The sequence below is a fragment of the Stylophora pistillata genome, chromosome 2, assembly GCF_964205215.1.
Source record: "Stylophora pistillata chromosome 2, jaStyPist1.2, whole genome shotgun sequence".
In the NCBI taxonomy this organism is placed as follows: Eukaryota; Metazoa; Cnidaria; class Anthozoa; order Scleractinia; family Pocilloporidae; genus Stylophora; species Stylophora pistillata.
Window position 1 is genome coordinate 53676290 of NC_142520.1, and position 19142 is coordinate 53695431.

At 37.2% G+C, this 19142-nt stretch overlaps 2 protein-coding genes across 17 annotated transcripts; one reads left to right on the forward strand and one right to left on the reverse strand.

The window, feature by feature from the left end:
• Nucleotides 1-9: 9 nt before the first annotated feature.
• Nucleotides 10-9383, forward strand: LOC148740352 (uncharacterized). Of its 16 annotated transcripts, XM_088750556.1 has the most exons (11): nucleotides 10-92; nucleotides 894-970; nucleotides 2803-2831; nucleotides 3299-3457; nucleotides 3786-3933; nucleotides 4404-4493; nucleotides 4643-4729; nucleotides 4859-4951; nucleotides 5638-5730; nucleotides 6209-6329; nucleotides 7139-7300. In XM_088750556.1, exons 2-11 carry the CDS (start codon nucleotides 955-957, stop codon nucleotides 7158-7160), a joined length of 858 nt encoding a protein of 285 aa, XP_088606682.1. In that variant the 5' UTR covers nucleotides 10-92; nucleotides 894-954; the 3' UTR covers nucleotides 7161-7300. The 16 variants fall into 16 exon arrangements, with proteins under 16 accessions (XP_088606682.1, XP_088606681.1, XP_088606680.1 ...); XM_088750554.1 differs by lacking the exon at nucleotides 6209-6329 and having other exon boundaries at nucleotides 20-92; nucleotides 7139-9383; XM_088750559.1 differs by lacking the exons at nucleotides 10-92; nucleotides 894-970; nucleotides 6209-6329 and adding exons at nucleotides 987-1264; nucleotides 1351-1435 and having other exon boundaries at nucleotides 3279-3457; nucleotides 7139-9383.
• Nucleotides 9384-13278: 3895 nt separating this feature from the next.
• On the reverse strand, nucleotides 13279-18926 carry LOC148740353 (uncharacterized). Its single transcript, XM_088750508.1, has 10 exons — nucleotides 18795-18926; nucleotides 18271-18367; nucleotides 17471-17806; nucleotides 17200-17317; nucleotides 16815-16906; nucleotides 16548-16668; nucleotides 15860-16147; nucleotides 15363-15710; nucleotides 14891-14955; nucleotides 13279-14677 (listed from the first exon to the last, which is right to left on the reverse strand). Exons 1-10 carry the CDS (start codon nucleotides 18878-18880, stop codon nucleotides 13703-13705), a joined length of 2526 nt encoding a protein of 841 aa, XP_088606634.1. The 5' UTR covers nucleotides 18881-18926; the 3' UTR covers nucleotides 13279-13702.
• Between the last annotated feature and the right edge of the window lie 216 nt (nucleotides 18927-19142).

The following is a 19142-nucleotide window of genomic DNA, read 5'->3' on the forward strand; positions in this document are numbered from 1 at the left end:
GTTTGGTCGCTTTGCCGGAGTGAGTGGCGGAGAGCTTCTATGAGCTTCGGAGAGATTTTATTATCAGCAAAAATACAGGAAAGAGAAGAAAGGTGAGTTAAGTCGTACAGTCCTTTTTGTTCATCATCTCAAATGAGATTCTTACAGGCTAACGTCGTACAGAAAGTACGAACACCGTCTCCTGAATGCTAACGGTGAGCAGTCAGACTTTCTGGTCAGCTCGGTCATTCATTCGTTCTGGCAAGTCTGGTAACAGTAGTTTATTCAGCGGAATCAGATAAACTCCTTGGCTGTGGAAGAAATAATTTAATGATAGATGAACAGGTTAATAAATAAATGAAACCAGACCCCAAATATATTGTCCTCTTTCTGATACGCCCCTTCGTAAACTATATCTTACCTTGTGGTGAGCGATAGAAATAAAAAATAACTTGATAACTTACTTATCAGCTTTACTACATATTTACATCACTACCTAACTATCACGTTGGGTTAATTGACAAAGTAATGATACTACCACAAATTCTGTTGTTTTTTTTTTCTTTCTTTTTACTTGGTCCAAGAGAACGTCCTGTACTCTTTGTATTTTGTAATCAATTTGTTGAATTTATAATCAAGGAATGGGGATTCTACTGATCTCAGAATTTGTGGAAGATCTTTCAATGCTGATAAGGAAGCCAAGACATTGTTTTGATAGCCTATAAGGAGACCTTCAATGGTAGCGCTTCTGTTCAAGCAATTCTTCGAAAATATGAGACCTTGAGCGAAGCCCGCTTCCCGTGAGAAATGATCAATAGGATCAATTGTTGCAACATGATCTCGAGACCGAAATAATGATTATCGCTACTTCTTAATTGGCACCAAATTAATGATTATTGTAATTTCACAAACAGGCTAGCAGAAATCTATGTTCCAGGAATGGCCGAGCCGGTGCTATGAGTAATTTATGCGAGAATGGCTGACACGTCCGGTAAGCTAATTTAGCTTTTGTCTTCGTCTCTTTTTAGGTAAAAAAATCAATATAAAGGTCACGCTTGGGTGAATAACTAGTTGTGACATCGGACTAGTGCTATAAAGCTTTGTCGAGCCAAAGAGGTCGCCTTTTATTAAGATATCTTGGATGCATTTCGAAACTGTTTGGTGAGAGTCGTATCCTACTTGCGCAGTTCACGTGCTTCAGCTGGCACCGTTCAGACCATTTTGAGGGGCAGAATATTAAAGACCTTAGGCGGAGATATGGGCTACGATCACATGGAATGTCTTTGTAATTATAAATTGTCTACCTCTCATTATTAGCTGAAGAGAAAAGGACTTTAAATTGAGCTTTACTTCTATTATCTGTGTGCCTAGGAGATACTGCAGTCCTCACTCTTTCCAAAGACGACTATTTCAGCCCAGAAAAATAGACACTTAGAGTAGTGCAATGCGGTTTTAGGTGTGTTTTTGCGTGTATGATCGTTCTGTGTTCTCCTTCATACATCAGTGGATAGTTTGGGCGAATGATACGCCATGATCTTTGTTTACATGGTTCTCTTCTGCTTGTAATTTGAAAGAAATCTCTCAGCCTTCTGTCTCAACTTGTGATCGTAACTTATTCTTTACTGAGTAAAATAAACGATATGCATGAAAGAATTGTTGGTAAAGTTTCCATATAACCCCATACCTATCAAAAACAAAGCAGAAGACAACAAGAATTGTATGCATGTATGCATAATGAGGTATGGGGTTATATGGAACCTTACGTATGGTAATTAATCCTCCATTGACTTTTAACTGTTCAAAGGGCCTGTGAAGCAATTCATAGCGTTTGGTTTGTTCCTAGATTAAATTTTTTTGTTCTCTCAAAAAGAGGCATTTGATGTAACTTTGCTAAGTATTACCTTTTGAAAGCTGGGGTTATTCAATTAGAACTTACATGTTAAGGGCAGAAATGAGATGACAGAACTAAAGTAAGTCCTTAGGACGTGATAGTAATAATTACATCTTTAGCCAGGGTAAACCTGTCAGCAATTGCTGATATCCTACTGCCCTAGTTCTTGTGAGACTGATCTGAAAGCTTGTGAAAAGTCATAGACTTAAGGAGGTTTCTTTCTTACTTGTGCATACTGTCTCACATGAACAATGACACTGTGGTAATTAGAACAACGAGCATTGCCTTATTTTGAAAAACTACAGACACAGGATAGTAATTTTCAGAAATAGCATAATGTCACAGACTTATTACTTACTTACTTACTAACTGGATTTTAACATAGAGGATTTGTATAGATACCCTAGCTGCTAAAACTATGATATTTGTGCTCTTTCTATGGATGCATTTTATTGTCGCAGAAGTTGAGATTTTCTTGATAATGTTAGTTGTATAATTTGGGCACACCTGAACTCATGCTAAAGATCGTTAACCCTTATGAGGTATAGTATAATCTCCTAGATTATACTATACCTCAAACATAGTTTGTTAATTGGCATTAGATTTCTGTTACCCAGCACTCACATACATAGAAGACACGATACTTACCTGACATGGGTAAGTGTCCCATTTCTATTCAGTTTTTCTGCATCTTGAGACTCGTTGCCCAACAGCAGTCCTTGCACACCCAATGTTGGCGTACTTGTGTACCCTCCTTCAGGCATTACTTGGCAGATCACTCTAGCTCTGTTAAGTATAATGTCATTCAGCTATAGCACTGACCATTGCACTAGTAATAAAATAAGACATACTACTACTAGATAGAAACTTTGTCAATTTGTGTGCTGTTTGTGGCATTGAAACTTTTACTGCTTTCTAACCTCTCCATCTAGGAACTTCAAGAGTGAAGAAGGGAAGAAAGGCAAGTGCCATATGTTTATGTACTTGTGTGAACTTAAGATCACAAGATCTAAAGGCAAAAATCAGGTAGCCCAATGGGAGGATAAACTTATTTTAGCCAATTGAAATAGATCATCAAAGGTAATTTTACAGTTGTAAGAAATTCAAAGCAGACACAAAATAGTTAGGGAAAGGTGCCTAATGATTAGACAAAAAGTTATTATTTGCAATTCAATTAAAGGACAATCTATTGATGAGTTTGGCGAACAGGTTAGGTACCAAATTGTATTCTCATCTAAAAAATGGGATTAAAAAATTTGATTTCTTGGTTGATCTTGACAGTATGAGATTTTTTTTTTTTTTTTTCTGAATAGTCTTTTCTAAGCACCATTCTCATCATTCACGTTCCACATTTTTATATGTAAATCCTTTTTTGAGGTATTGTGAGAAATATTTTAACTGTTTTTAGCTTCCCTTTTTGGTCAATAGGCATGCTCTGATTGTGGTGCAGAGCAGCCTTCGGCTCGGAGGCAGTGTGAAGAATGCTCAGCCATCTTTCCTAAGATCAGGAAGTCTGCACAACTAGAAAAGATTAAAAAAATGGGACAAACAAATCTCACAAACCAGAGGCACTTGATGGAAAAGCGTGTAAGCAGCTTTAAATGTAATATACACTGCATTAAAAATATAGGTCATATTCTTGTTGATATCATTACTTTGTTAGATAACATGAGTTACACAACCTTTTTCCTACATGTATGATATTCTACCCTACATGTATATGTGTAGGAAAACCAAGAAAAGTTCCTCAATGTTCTCTTGTAAAATAAAACATGTGAAGCTCAGTTACACACCTGTACTGGTATAACCCTGTCAAATTTGTTATAAGTGTGTATTATATGCATTAGCAGATTTTATGATACTAGGTCTTGACACTGAACACAAAAAGCTAGCTTTGATCTTCATTGTACTCCAGGCTGATATTCTAAACATGAAGCACAACTGTGATGTTGTCATCATGATGCGAAACAGGCATGGTGATGGTCACACTGTAACTGTGTATGGCACTGCTGGTGCAGGGGTTGCCTTCATTGGAAATAGGAATGACGTTAAGATTTCAGAAGGTGGAGATGTGGCATTACAGCTGTTTATGAAGTTCATGAAAGGAGCTCTAAACCAACACTTTTCCATTGATAATATGGAAGCCAATCAGATCTACATACTGTATGAATTGCCAAAACAGACACTTGCATTATACTTATTGAATACCTATGTCAAGTTACTATTTTATCATTATGATATTTTTACTGGGGTTGACAAAAAAAATTTACAAAACAAAACAAAAACAAAATAAAGCAAACTGATTGGCTGCATTAATTTTGTAAACATCATCACTTTGAATGTTAATGATGTTTATTAATAAAAGTGAATTGGCAATGAGAAATGTATTCCACCATCTCAGCATGTACTCATGTTGTTTTCCAGTAGCAGTTTTGCAAGTTATGTTATTCCAGTTTCTATGTAATCAGACGTGACCTTCCTCATTGTATATAAGTTTGTAATGTGACTATTGGCTAACTTCTTCTTTATTTAGATTACTATTCAAGGTCTGGCAGTGAACATTTAACAACTGCATCTACCACTAATGACTTTACAAGTGAATTGCTTACCTCTTCCCAGGAAGGTAGTTGAACTGTTTGTTCCTAGGCAATGAATTTAATGTTTCAGAAATATTTCAAATGTTAGAGTGCATCTAATCAGGTTTTACAATAATTTACAGTGTTTGTTACACCCCATAGCTATCTCTTAGGCATTTTTTATTCACACATTTAGATCATTCTGAAAGTTCTAGCAGTTGTGAAACTCCCAAAGATTTAAATGAGGTGTCACCTGCAGCCCCATCTACTCTCTGCAATGCAGGTTTGTTTTGTTGTTGATTGTTTTTGTTTCCTCGTTTCTACTTTTGTTTGGTTTGTTAAAGGTGCTCTTTTTTGGTTCCTATTGAGCACCATCTACACAATATATTCAATATAACTACCTGATACTCAGATACCATGTCTGAAAGTGAAGAGGCTGGAGCACTAGATCGAGTGCAAGACAAAACAGCTGGGGCAGCAGTGGAATCTAGTCCCCCAAATAATGGTTTGTAATGTTTGTTTGTATGGATTTTAACAACTTATGCAAAGTATCTACAAAGGTAACATTTTAGGATTAAGTTATTTCTTAAAAAATTATAGGTGATAATGTAGTTTTTGCACGTATATCAAATTTTGCCTTCATATCTCAGATTCCATGAAATCTTCAAATTGATGTCCCATTAAAGGTAACTGAGATAAGAAATTATAAGCGAGTGGAGTCACAAAGGGTCACTATGCTACTCGTTTTGTTTCATAATATTAGCACAAAGTTCAGGGTGCACTCTCAGTTGTAATTTAGGAAGCTAGGGTAAGAAAAGAGTCAATAGTAGTAAAAATTTTAAGCATTCAATTTTTCTAACATTCAGAGAACATCTCACAAGCATTGCATGTTTGGCTGTAAAATCATCCTTGTTTTGTGTAACAAGACTGGAGTATGCACCATAAATACCCTATTAAAAAACACATCATTTGAATTGCCAAGATATTCAATTCGGTCAAAGGGAAGTGTAAGGGCAGTTTTGGTAATTTGAAGAGTCCAAAACAAGGTAATGCCTGCTTTACCGATATTGTGAAGTGGGGTTAGTTTCATTTGCAATGCAAGCTATTTTTTGGCTTGTTTTTGTTGTGTTTCTGGATTTTGTTTGAGCACCCCAAATGGATTGGGAACAATCTACTATACTTGATTCTCAGATACAGAGTCTGAAAGTACAGAAGGTGGAACACTAGAGAGTGTGCAGGACAGAACAGTTGGGGCAGCATTAACTTCCAGCTCACACAATAATGGTTTGTTTGAATTGTTTGTTTTTCTTTTTTGTAGTGAAGTAAGTACAAGTCGCTGTGAATGCATAGCGGTATTGTCTTGCAGGACTTTCTGATGTTTTCATCAAAAACTGAAATTTTATTTCAAGACCTGTGTACATGTACATGTAAAGTTGATCTATATTTATTTAATCGCTTTCACCATACTTACAATACTAAAAGGACTAAAATATACATATGAACAAGACACAGAAGAGAACGGAGGACAAGGGTGCGGGACACACAACAGAGCGAGGCTCCAAATTAAGTGTGCCCTTACGAGAAATATACAAATACTAACTATGTAAACAACAGACAGTGTAAAAAGTATATAAAAAAGTATATACAATAATAAAAGCAAAAACGAAAACGATATGAATAAATCCCTTATGCGGCCGATAGAAAGTCCTAATAGCAACAGTTACCATCTAATAGAAGATCACGTGACCTGCTGCATTTGCAGCAGATCGACTTCCAGGTGTTGAAGTTAGTGACGTCATAGTTTGTACGAAAAGCAGCGGAATAGCGTTGGAGTACGTGAGATTTAAACTGATTGAGAGAACTAATAATACGAGTGGATACAGGTAAGGTATTCCATAGTTTAGCGACACGATTAAAGTAACTAAATTGAAAGAGCTTTGTACGGCACTTAGGAATTAGTACGTCTAGATCAGAGCTATGACGAGTAAGACGAGTGCCTTTGGGCCTGACATAATCAGCTATGGGTAGGGTGTAGTGGCCAACGCGACACTTGAAATAGAAACTTAAGTCTTTCACTTCGTGCCAGTATGTTAACGGTAGCAGGTTGAGGCGGGAAAGGCGCTCATGATAAGAAATATCCTCTTGCCAGTGCGTGTTTAAGATGAATTTTGTTGCCCTGCGTTGAAGACTTTCTATTTTTTTTATGCCACCGATCGAACTGGGAGCCCATATCTCGCTAGCATAGCCAATATGTGATCTGACAAACGTGAGATATAGTAATTTCCTATGATCTGTAGTGAATGACGAAAGACTGTTGCGTCGCAAGAATGCAAGCATCCTATTGGCCTTAGCTAATATAGTGTTGGTGTGAGTGTCCCATGTGAGGTCGGAAGAGATAGACACTCCGAGGTCTTTTACTTGAGTGACGTGATTAAGTGAGATGTTGTTCAACTTATAATCGTAGCGAAGTGGGTAGCGCTTACGTGTGACGGTTAGTACCTCACATTTAGAGGTGTTGAACTTTAGGTGCCAATTATCACTCCAGCCCTGCAGCCTGTCCAGGTCTTTTTGGAGTGACTCACAGTCCTGTAGACTATCAATGACACTGGAACACTTTATGCTATGAAATCCCTGTTGGTTGCATACTAATTTTTGTTCTTAATTTTATGTTCTGTTTTCTTGATTTCAACAGTCATGGTGGTGTACAGACATGACTCAGTTGTCCTGGCAGGTGGCCGTTTAGAGGAAAGTCGGCGAGAAATTCATGGCAAGAGAGTACCAACAGATCATGTTTGTGTGCTGTTAACAACACCAAAGCCTGATGTTATTGCACCATTTATTGCTGGCGATCCAGATGAAAACTCTTTTTTGGAGAAAGGAAAGTTTTTTGCTTTCCCTAAACAATTCATATACCGAGCAAGTCTTCTGAATGGATCTCTCCAGTTAGCACCATATAATGCTCCACCTTAAAGGGACAGGAATGGCTAGTAATCATCAATTTTTGTGTCAAATATAGGGTCCAAAAACATAATTTGAGAGAAGTGTACACAAAACATGTCATTGATAAAAATACATGGTCTCTACATTCATTTTGAGAGATTCTGCATTAGAGTCAGGAAGGTGATATTGCAACAGCAAAGTGAGGTGAGAACATGAATCATAAATTGTCACTAAAAAGCTGTATTTTTAGGGTCAGAAAATGATGTAACATGACACAAAAATGATTATTTTTAAGCCTTCCTTGTCCCTTTTCATGCATCTGCCATTTTTTTTCTGAAAGAAACTGTCTAACTGCAAAATATTTCATTCTCATCATTTCCTATCTTGTGTATCAAGTCAAAATTTAGCAGTATTTGGAATCACTAACAATCAGTTAAAAGAACAGTATTATGAAGATAGTTTTTGAGGAATTAGTTTTTATTTAAAACCACCATAACCAGATTGTAATCGAGTATGTCAGATTTTATTTAAAGCAAGAAAGTGGTATTTTACTCCCTCATTGCTGTTGCAGAGGTGACTTGCTCTAACTTCTGAAATGCTTAGTAATAGGGCATATGAATGGCTAAGCAGGTCTATGTTTCTGTTCTCAGTTACGTAAATGTAAATATACATGATAATAGTAGCAGCAATAATACTTTCACTTTTCTCAAATTTGATGGTATTTTGATTTGCAGAACTAGAGTAGTTACAGTTCTGCCGAAGCATGTTCTGTCATCAATAACACGGATAACCAATAATCTTTATTTGTACTCGCATTCATACATGCTCTAAGCAAAAAGGGTACAAAATTGAAAGAAATTATTAGAAATAACATTGGAGGACTAGCAGTCTGGAACAACCATAGGGATTAGCAAGGAAGAAAACAAATATTTTTGATGCTACTTGTTGTAACTAATTGCCTGTCTAATTCAGTTGCACGTATGTATGCCGACGATACTCACCTGACCTTTGCCAGTAACAACATAGAAATGATCAATGATGTTATGAATCACGACCTATCCAATGTTAACACATGGCTCACTGCAAACAAATTGACTCTAAATTCATCTAAAACTGAATTCATGTTAATTGGATCGCGGCAAAGGATAGGTACCTACGATACTTCCCCTAAACTAATCATAGGTGGTGACATAATTAAACAAGTTAGCTCAGTCAAATCTCTGGGTGTACATATAGACGAAAACCTTTCATGGAATATGCACATTGAAAAAATAGCCAAGAAAATCGCATCGGGCATTGGAGCAATTAAACGTTGTAGGCCTTTTGTTAATCGAACCACGCTTGAGTCCGTTTTCAATGTCTTAGTTCAACCGTACTTTAATTACTGCAGCGAGGTCTGGGGGCATTGTAACAAGGGTCTTTCGAATAAGCTCCAAAAGTTGCAAAACCGGGCTGCCCGTATTCTGACCTTCTCCAGTTATGACACAAGCGCTGATCCTCTTTTTGTGCAACTTAACTGGAGACGGTTAGATACTCAGCGACAAATACAAGTGGCCACCATGGTCTATAAATCTATACATGGTCTTGCGCCCGACTATCTTGGTTCTCTTTTCACTAAATATGATCCTCCATATAATCTAAGGAACTCTGAAAACAAACTAGCTGTTCCATTGCCCCGCACCAATTTCCTGAAAAATAGCTTTAGCTATAACGGTGCGGTTATCTGGAATAGCTTGTCCCCTGAATTGCGGCAAGCAAAATCACTTCAATCCTTCCGAAATGGTTGTCGCAATTTCTTCGTCTGAATCGGCAAAACACACACGGCATCTATGTAAAGCAGAATTTCTTTATTTTTTTCTATTTCACTTTTAAATTTTAGATCATGTTTATATAGATTAAAATAGATTGTAACTGTAATAATAGATTGTAATAATATTATTATTTTATCTGATAGATTTACCGTGTCTAAATAAAAATAAAGTTCAAGTTCAACTGTTTTAAGTCACATATGGGATTGCTAAGGTACAACCTCAAACCATAACCGGTCTAGAAAGTCTTCCTTCTCTTGCATGTAAGTGGACATCCAAAAGAAGGACTGTTGAGTGTTCATACATCAGTTGTACATCTGAACTCAATCGGTGATATTTCTCACACATTCTTTCACAGAGGAGAGTGATTTTAGGTAGGGTGGGTGTTCTGTAATCCTCCTGGCATCTGTCACTGGGTAAGACATCAAAACAAACACTGGATGCAATTACCAGCAAAATGAATACACTTTCTGCAGTTGTATGGCTATGAAGACTGGTGTCAGCAGAAGACATCTAATGTTTCCAGACGAACAGAACATTGTCAGCTCCCTCTTTGTGTTGCACCACATGTAAGGCACCTTTGTCAGGGTAGAGATAATGCGTCCTTATCCTATAAAAAAATGGTTGAATATTTATGATGTTAGTACCTAGATATCTTGAAAGGTGGGAAAAGGCATTTTCCTGAACACTACCTGACAACTCTCGACCGATGAAATCCAACCAACCTTCATTTTAATTTCGTGATCGCTATTGAAACAAAAATCATCCCATCTAATGAGGTGTTGTGTATTAAGTATCAGAAGGGCCCATCATCACATTGACATACGTGGGAGTCAATCGACAAGCAGTTGTTCTGAATTTGAACTTGACACTGACACAACATGTTCCCGTGATAGCGCGCCCAACGCAATTAATGCCATCCCCAGAAATAATGCATTCATGTCGATCCACAAGTACTTCATTTGAGTGGCTCTCATCCTTTTCTTCACCTGACAGCCATTTGCACTTTCCATTCTGATTCCTTTCCCTTCTCCATGTCCATTGTAATCAATTTTTATCAGTGTGGTGAGTTATATCCGTTCCCCCTCCCTTTTTATCTGTTCCAACCTTGGAACGATACACACTAAAATGTAGTGGATAATTTTTGGGTGTTAAGAGAAATGGATGACCTTTTTCTAACATCCAGGCAACAAGTCTAGGCTTCGGCAAACTTTCCAAAACATGGATATGTGGCTGATCACTAATAACACCTTTGTGGTCCTTAAAGATATGATTATCCAATCTCTTGAGCATAGTCCCTCAGTCGGCGCCCCTTTAAATTTTCAATGTTACATGAAGCTACTCAGAGAACTCATTTGGAACAGCACCACAGATATCTCTGGATAGTAATGACGAAATTGAATTGAATACACTTTAATGCTCCTTACTTAAATTCCACAAAAACCCTCGTATTGTTTACAATTTGTATCTGTGGATTTGTCCAGCGATTGCAAGAGTCTGGTGCTTGAAGCTAATTGTGCTTGAAAAAAATTGTTATAAACAGCTGCGACACCCTAAATAACATTTCTCAGTACTCATTAGAAATGTTGGCTTACCTTTGCTAGAAATTTTCCATGCTTCCCTCATCTCTTTTCGATCTCTTAAGTAGATATCTTTTTCCTTTTTAAAAAAGATATTAAAAATGAAATGCCCAAAAAGCATAGATGAATAATTAAATGCTTTAACTCAATAACTAAGTTAATATATACTAAATAATACATGCACATTAATATGTAAATTGATTAATAAATACTTAAGAAATAATTAAGTAATTATAAACAACTGCCTCGATAACAATTCAACAATTTAATAATTTTAATTGAATGGTTTGATGCCTTAAAAACATTGAATAGCAAACTAATGCATTTTAGAACATAGCTAGCAGAGTCGCGCAATCAAATTCATTATACGTGAGGGTGCTAAAAATCCAGATAGTGCACGCTGATAGCGTCAGCAAATCTGACTTCGCCAGAAATTTTTCTTTTCGCGCGAGCGGCCATTGTTAGCGCGGGTAAAGATAATATATTTCGCGACAATAATGGATACAAACAGAAATTCGGCCTACTAGTCCGAAAACGAAGACAATGTTTCGACCTTTTCCCTTGGGCTAGAGTTCTTAAATGAGGCAGAAAGAGAGAAAAACAAAGGAAAAGGAGACTCGGCTCGGCGCCGTCACGATTCGCTTCAACTGATATTGTTGTCCGTTTTTCGCGTCGGATTTGCTGCACAATTCCACCGGCTATGTTCTAAAACAATTGGTTCATGCTTTCAGCTGTGCACTATCGAGTTATGGAGCACGTGGGAAGTTTGGAGAGCACTCTAGAAGCTAGAGTTTCCCTCGGCTATCGCCTCGGGCAACTCTTACGCTTCATTCGTGCTCTCCAAACTTCCCGCGTGCTCCATAACTCGATAGTGCACGCTAAAGCATGAACCAATAGTTAAATTTTGTTATCATAATAATAGATAAATAATTGAAAACTACAGAAATAGAAATTAACAATTTGATTAATAACAAACTGATAAATACCTCGTGAGCAATAATAAATTGATGTCAATTATTTAAAAATTTAACAGATTGACAATTTAATACTTACTTTATAATTTGACTAATTAATCGATTTTTGATTAGTAATAACTCATAAATAAAAAAAATACACTAACCAACAAAAATTGATAAATGATGGACAAGTATTATCAATGTGGTTCTTATTTTTCACATACCAGCAAAACGGGATGGATTTCGCGAATTTACCACACCAACTAATACATTATTTTTCGTAATGTCCCGTTTGGGTTCCATATTTCATTGACAGTGATATATAGAAATTGAAAAAATTATTATTTATTATCACTATCAGAAAAATGGGGTGAATTACGCGAAGTAAGTAACTCTTTTGTCTATGTTCCGTTTTGGGACCTATGTTTTTTAATTACTAGAAAAATGGGGTGGATTATGCGATTTAAGCACATCAACCAGTAGTTTAATTTTAGTTATGAACGTGGAACAATAGAGTGCAGGACAGAACAGTTGGAGTCGCATTAACTTCCAGTACACAAAGAAATGGTTTGTTTGAATTTTTCGTTTTTCTTCATTGTAGCAAAATGGGATGGATTAAGCGAGTTTAGCATATCAACTAAAAGATTCTTTCTAGTTATGTACGTTTTGTCCTATTTTTCAATTACCAGCAAAATGGAATGGTTAAAGCGAGTTTAGCACATCAACTAAATGATTCTTTTTATTTATGTACATTTTGTGTTCTATTTTTCAATAATCAGCAAAATGGAATGAATAACGCGAGTTTAGCAAATCAACTAAACGATTCTTTTTATTTATGTACATTTTGTCCTATTTTTCAATTACCAGTAAAATTGAATGAATACCGCGAGTTTAGCACATCGGCTGAAAGGTTCGTTTTTGTTATGTACATTTTGTATCCTATTTTTCAATTACCAGCAAAATGGAGTGTATTACGCGTGTTTTGAACATCAGGTAAAAGATTCATTTTAGTACGTTATGTACAATTTGTGTCCTATTTCTTTAATTATAATCAAAATGAAATGGAATAGGCGTGTTTAGCACATGAACTAATAGATGTCTTTTAGTTGTGAATGTTTTGGGTTATTGTTCAATTACCAGCAAAATAGGGGTTGATTATGCGATTTTGGCGCAGCAAATAATAGATTATTTTCCATGTTGTCTGTTTTGGGAGTTATCTTTCATTTACCAGCAAATTGAGGTGGGGAGCTGGGGGGTGGAGGTGGGGGGGTTAGGCGAGTTTCGCACATCAGCTCATGAATAGATTCTTTCTCGAATGGTCAATTTTGGGACTCATATTTTATTATTAAAATGAGATTGATTCGCTCAGACTCTTCCAAAGTGTCTATTTTAGAATCTTTTATTCACTTAACAGGAAATTGGATTTAAGAAGGTTTTCGCAGGTTTAGCAGATCAACTAATAGAATATTCTCCCTTCCGTCCATTTTGGCTCCTACTTTTCACTTATCAGCAAAATTGCATGTTTACAATCACGAAGCACACGCTGAATACGTAAGTAATAGACCAATTTAATATTTGCAAATGTTTCAGAATCTTTTTTTCTAAACTACATTCGTTTTTCAGACACCTGACGAACACGCTTGCTTTAATCTTTACATTTTGACAGAGGATACATAGCAGGATAAATTTAATTCACTAAGGTACATTGGTTTTCTTTCGAGTATGAGTCATGGAAAAATTGTTAGAAGGATATGGTAAAAATCCATGTTTAAAATTATGCTTTAAGTACCTTAGAATGTTGTTTGGTAACAAAAGAGTTCTCAATTTGAGTTCAGTTGCCACTAGCCACACATTTAAAAAAAAGCCTTATACGCTTAAGTTCCACTGTGTAATCCTTATTTACATGGTCCTCTGCTTCTTTCCGTGGCACTTTGTACTACTGGAGCTACTTTTTTCTTTTATTAATACAGTATCAAAAATCAACAAATACCAAGTTTCCGTAAGTAGACTCGTCGTTGCATTCTAGTTCCCATACATTGGTACAGAACGAGTCAAGCTCCTTTTCCTCAGCTACGACTACTACGGCACCGCTTGGGCCATGGCAGTGAGTGTCAATATACATTACGACACTGCCAGTGAAATAAAACAAAGAAGTTTTATTGTTAAGAAAAAGAAACGCCGTGAACGCATTGCACGACGAGATGGCCTCTTTTAACTGACCAGAGACAGTAGACATCACGTGGTGGTCTTTTAAACGCACAGGTAAATTGTCACCAACATCCATCGTGCACCACATCTCTAGCACACTAGCAGCCTCTTGGATAGAGAGGTACCTTGAAGGTAAACTCTCCCGAAAGAAATCGTAAACTCGGTTGCCAATTTCGATGCAAATGCACAATACATCTACGATGGCACTTGTAATACATGATTGGCACTCCGGGGGCGCAACTTTCTGGAAACTTAAAGCATATCCTAAAAGGATACTAATTAGGCTACAGGCATTACTTCCGTTTCTGCCTTTGTAGAGGCCTTGACTTATTTCGTTTGGAAATTTCCAGCACGACACACCCGGAGTTAGAACCTCTGGGAATACAGAATCCAACACCGGTACACTTAAAGTACTAAGTGCCTGAAGGATAAGATTTCCAGTTGCGCTTCCGACTGCCAAGTCACTGGCATTACCACCGATCAGCTCAATAATGTTTTCATTTTCATCTCCATCTCCATCACCGTTCAAGCTTTCTTCGTCATCAACGTCTTCCTCCTCTTCTACCTCGTGCGTAAGGAGATACTTACGAAAAACATCTAGCTCTTCAGTTAACACAGGAGCAAACGCACTTATTCCAGCGGCGATTTGTTTCGTAGCGAAATTCATACCCTCCTTGATAAGGGCAAGTTTTGCCATTATGACTGGCTTCTGGGTTGATGCGGTGGCGTACCGACGAATCTACAGATTTGTGGGACACAGAAAGCATAACAGGAGTGACATTTGCGAATATTATCTTAAAAACCCAACTATCCAATTTTACACACAAACAGTATATTAGTTCAGTAGAAATAACGCACATTAGAAATACAATTGAGTGCATGGACCTGCTACAACAAGGCCAACCATGTCCGATTGTCCACCTGGTTGTACTGTGTATATCTCGCCACTTACCGAAATCTCCTCCGAAGATCTTTCCGGTTCAATACCCAGTCCTCTGTTGCCATCTTTCACACATACTGTATGAAACAAAAAAAGTAGCGTCTAATAACTCCAAAGAATCGACATGACAAAGTGCACCCATGACTTCTCAGCTCAATGGAAATGTGCACTGAGGGCCCTGAAAATTTGTCACTTTACTGATTATGACTTACACGCCTACAGAGAGAACAAAATCTGGTGAACTGTGGCAATTAGTGATTGACGGACCGACCTACAGATTGGGCGTGTATGTGTTTTAGAGTAGATAGGTCGATAAAACAAAAATGAGAATTTTTACACAGGTGTCTAATTGGATGTGTGGTTTGAACTCGAATGTCATCGTGTTACAATCGGTTTATTTACATCTACTCATCCACTTCTGTCAATTATTGGGCAAAAAGTGATCACAAAGGTAGCAGACCAGTCAAACGGGCAATTAAAGTACCTTTTAACACTTCCTGCAGTTTCTCCTGTTCTTTGAACAAGTATGGTAAAAGACTGTTCTTGTAGAACTTCATGAATCGTAGCATTTCCTTTTCGAGAAGTTCTATTTCCTCTTGAAACCTGGATGCTTCCATCTGTTTCTCAACAACCAACCGTTTTGTACGGATAGGTACACCTGTGCAAAACGGTGTATCTGTGTCGGCTTTCCAAGGAAATGTACCATTCTCTATCTCATGCAGTTGGACAGAATCAGCGATTGAAAGTCGATTGTACTTAGCAATCAATTGCTCCAGCTTTGTCTTCTCTGCCGATATTTTTGTGCGTAGCCTTTGACGTTGCTTTGATCCATCTACAGAAAAAGCATACCATTGAACAAGTATTACTGCGAATAACTTCATTAACAGGAGAAAGGGCACTCACAATGAGCAAACTACAAATACTGAGGCATTCCATACGAGTATTTAGATCTAACAATCTTTATATTGAAACAAAAGTCACCTGCCAGCTTTCCCATATTAAATGCCAACTGAGTAATCGAGAGGTGGAAATGCTCCATTTGCTTCTGGAAATATGCAACCCCCTTTTCAATTAACACGACTTCACCAACACTGACATTGTCACAAGGTTTAGCTTCAAGCTCTCGGAACTTCTTCCCAAACAGGTGATCGGCAGTCTCAAGAAGCAACTTTTGTTTCGGAGTGCAGTTTTGCAATGTCAGCAAATTACACAGATATAGCTTCTCCTCGTCAGATAGTTGAGGCTTTTTTAGGTAGGAAATTTCGTCCTCTGATCAAATTTGAAAATAGATAAACAAACAAAAAAGAAAAACAGAACAATTACCATGCAGTTAAAAACCTGTTAGATATTCGAAACAGTTAAGGTACTCCAAATTATGTAGACCTACATTTATGAACGGTGTTTATTCTCCATTTTTCCTCTGTTTTGAGAGGCAGTAGGCTTCAAGGGACACAAGAGATGCCAACATGATATGGTTATGCTTGCCACTATCTTTTTTTTAAAACTAATTTAAAGAATTGCATAGAAGCTAAACTGTCTCAGCAATATTTCCTGGGATGGAAAAATATATTCAGAAGGTCACGCAAGTAACTGCAGCAACAATCAGATCAGTGATAAAAATGGAAAAACAACTGTAAATTATATCAGTGGCCCATGTGTATAAATTAACCTTTTGCGGCCTGATAAACATCGGATTTCCATCTTTCTAGGCACACATCTCTTTGGTTCATTAGACGATTTTTCAACAGCCCTTCCATCTCTTTGTTCACCTGCTTGAGCTGATTCTCTGCCTGAAACCAGAGAAGCAGAAGGGTCACAAGTCGAAATTGATAATTATAGCCTACCGTTGTTATTCCAATTCATAACCAAGAACCAAATGAGTGGAAGAACAAATGCAACACTCAAATCTGTATAGGAAATAAAATGCACTTTATACCTTGGCATATCGTTTTGCAAGTGAGCCAGGAAGTCCTTCAATTTTCCGTCTGTTCCAATAAAAAGAATGCTCAGTGAGAAGTTCCTCCCTACCTGTCAGATTGTCAATGAAAAGAAATTTTCAGACCAACCAGCAACACTACAACCATTCCAAGTTCTTACCATTTATGTAAAGTTTCTCTGTGAAACCTTAGCCAATTCAGCATTTGAAATTTTGCTGTTATCACGCTGTTTTGGTTCCTTGGATACAGGGTAGTACATTGCACTAGAATAAACCCTCTGGTGTGTCACCTTGTACCTTTGCTAATAGGAGTTTGTTACAGAACATACGTTTAGCATCCTCCAACTGCTGACACCATTTTGTGGATGGAAATTGGGTGATGTACCTTCAGGAAGCATATGCTTTGTATAAGAGCCTAATCTTGAGAAATGGCTATTGATGTGCTCAACCTCCTCCCCAGTAGTTGCAGCTGCCCCACTCTGCCAACGGCCACCCCACAAGACCTACATGAAAATTACACTTACTGACGTACACAGAAAGCTATCCAGCAGATATAAATTAGGACACAGAAAAATTTCACGATTAGAACAAAACCAAATTGTATTCATGTAAAAGAATTCATATGCAAGCAAAATTGGACATAATCATACCAGTACCTGACAAGACCAATCATGAGCTTTTGCATGCATAACTGACAATGCAGGACTCATTCTCTTGGAAGTTGCCAGATCATTCTTTTTTAACCAGGGCCAGTACTTGCAGATGACATCGTACCAGAAAAACTCCACATTCTTGGGAACGTAGTAGTTCACTTGGAGATAATGGGCATATCCATAAACCTCTCCATACATCATGTTGATGGCATGTTGTGCCAAACCATGCCTACATCCAGCAATCTCCAGACCACACTCACTCAGATTCTTCCGTTTTTTGACAGTATTTCCTGCTGCTCGCCAGTTGGACTCTCCACACTTTCCCTGCTCATCTGATTTCTGGATTAAAAATAATGTACATCCAAGTGTACAGTGTATAGATATCTGATGCTTGTTGAAAAATCAACAAGTTGTAACTTAGTAACATATGTCTAAACATCCTATTGCTTAATAGGAATGCCTGCCAGTGTTTTAATAGCAAAAGGTAGGTTTCAAGAGATTTGGTCCAATAATATTGCTACATGATACTACCTTTAAGTTAGCATTAATTGCTCTGTGAGTAGAGTATCAGAGATATTGACAAGTCTTTGCCTTACAATAATGGATGCTGAATCAAACCATAGAATTTTTTTCAAATGACAATTAATGACTATAATTTCCACATGTAAACTACAGTATCTTTGATTGTACCTTGTGTTACGTTTTATGACAAAACGTTGCCTATAAGAAACAAAAATGAACATTGCATGTACCTTTTTAAATCTAGTAGATGCTTAATGATTACACATGCTCGCAGCTCTTACCCTTTGCTTTGAACCTTGATAGACCTTATGAATGTGACTATCAACTTTCTCATTTGAGACCACAAAGGTTTCTCCATAGTAACACTCTCTTTTCCTTCTGAATACAAATGTAAATAGGTATTCTTTAATAACCTAATACATATAACCAAGTCTTCTACATGCACTCCGGTGTAAAGATGAGTGTATGATAGTGGTACAGGCTCTTCTTATGTCCAAACTTACCAAGCTTCTTCAGTAGTGTTACCTAATGGTACTTTAGAATCATTTTGAATTTGGATTAGTATTGATCCCTCAAAAAATACTGTTCAGAGATCAATTATGAAGAAAGTTAGCATGATTTACAACTTGAGGATGATGGTAATACTGAAACCGTCTGGTAATGATGATTTCATTGCACAACTCCAACCGATGTTGATTGTACAACGAGCCAACTACCCAAATATTGCGGTTGATAAACAATCAAACTCATTAATCTAAGCAGAAACAAATTGTCCTTGAGTTTCAAATTAATATCTGGAACTTACATCCCTGCAGATTTAAAACGGTAAAGTTTCATGTTCCCATCAACATGAGCAGAGTGCTGATGTTGGCTACATGATGGGCATTCCATCCAGTCAATGCACCGCAGTTTATCAAGTTCAACTTGACAATATTTCCACTCCTTAAATGACACTCTGAAGGCTGTGGCATTAACAGTTGCAACCTGTAAACAGTAAACAAATATCCATGTTTTCTCTGTTGCACCATACTACAGTAAAATAAGTGATAAAGTTAAGTTTGATTAAGACTTCTTTGGCTCAATGACTCTCCACATCAACAGGGCTATTATTTGTTTATGGATATGAAAATTTTAGCAATGATTGTGCAACCTA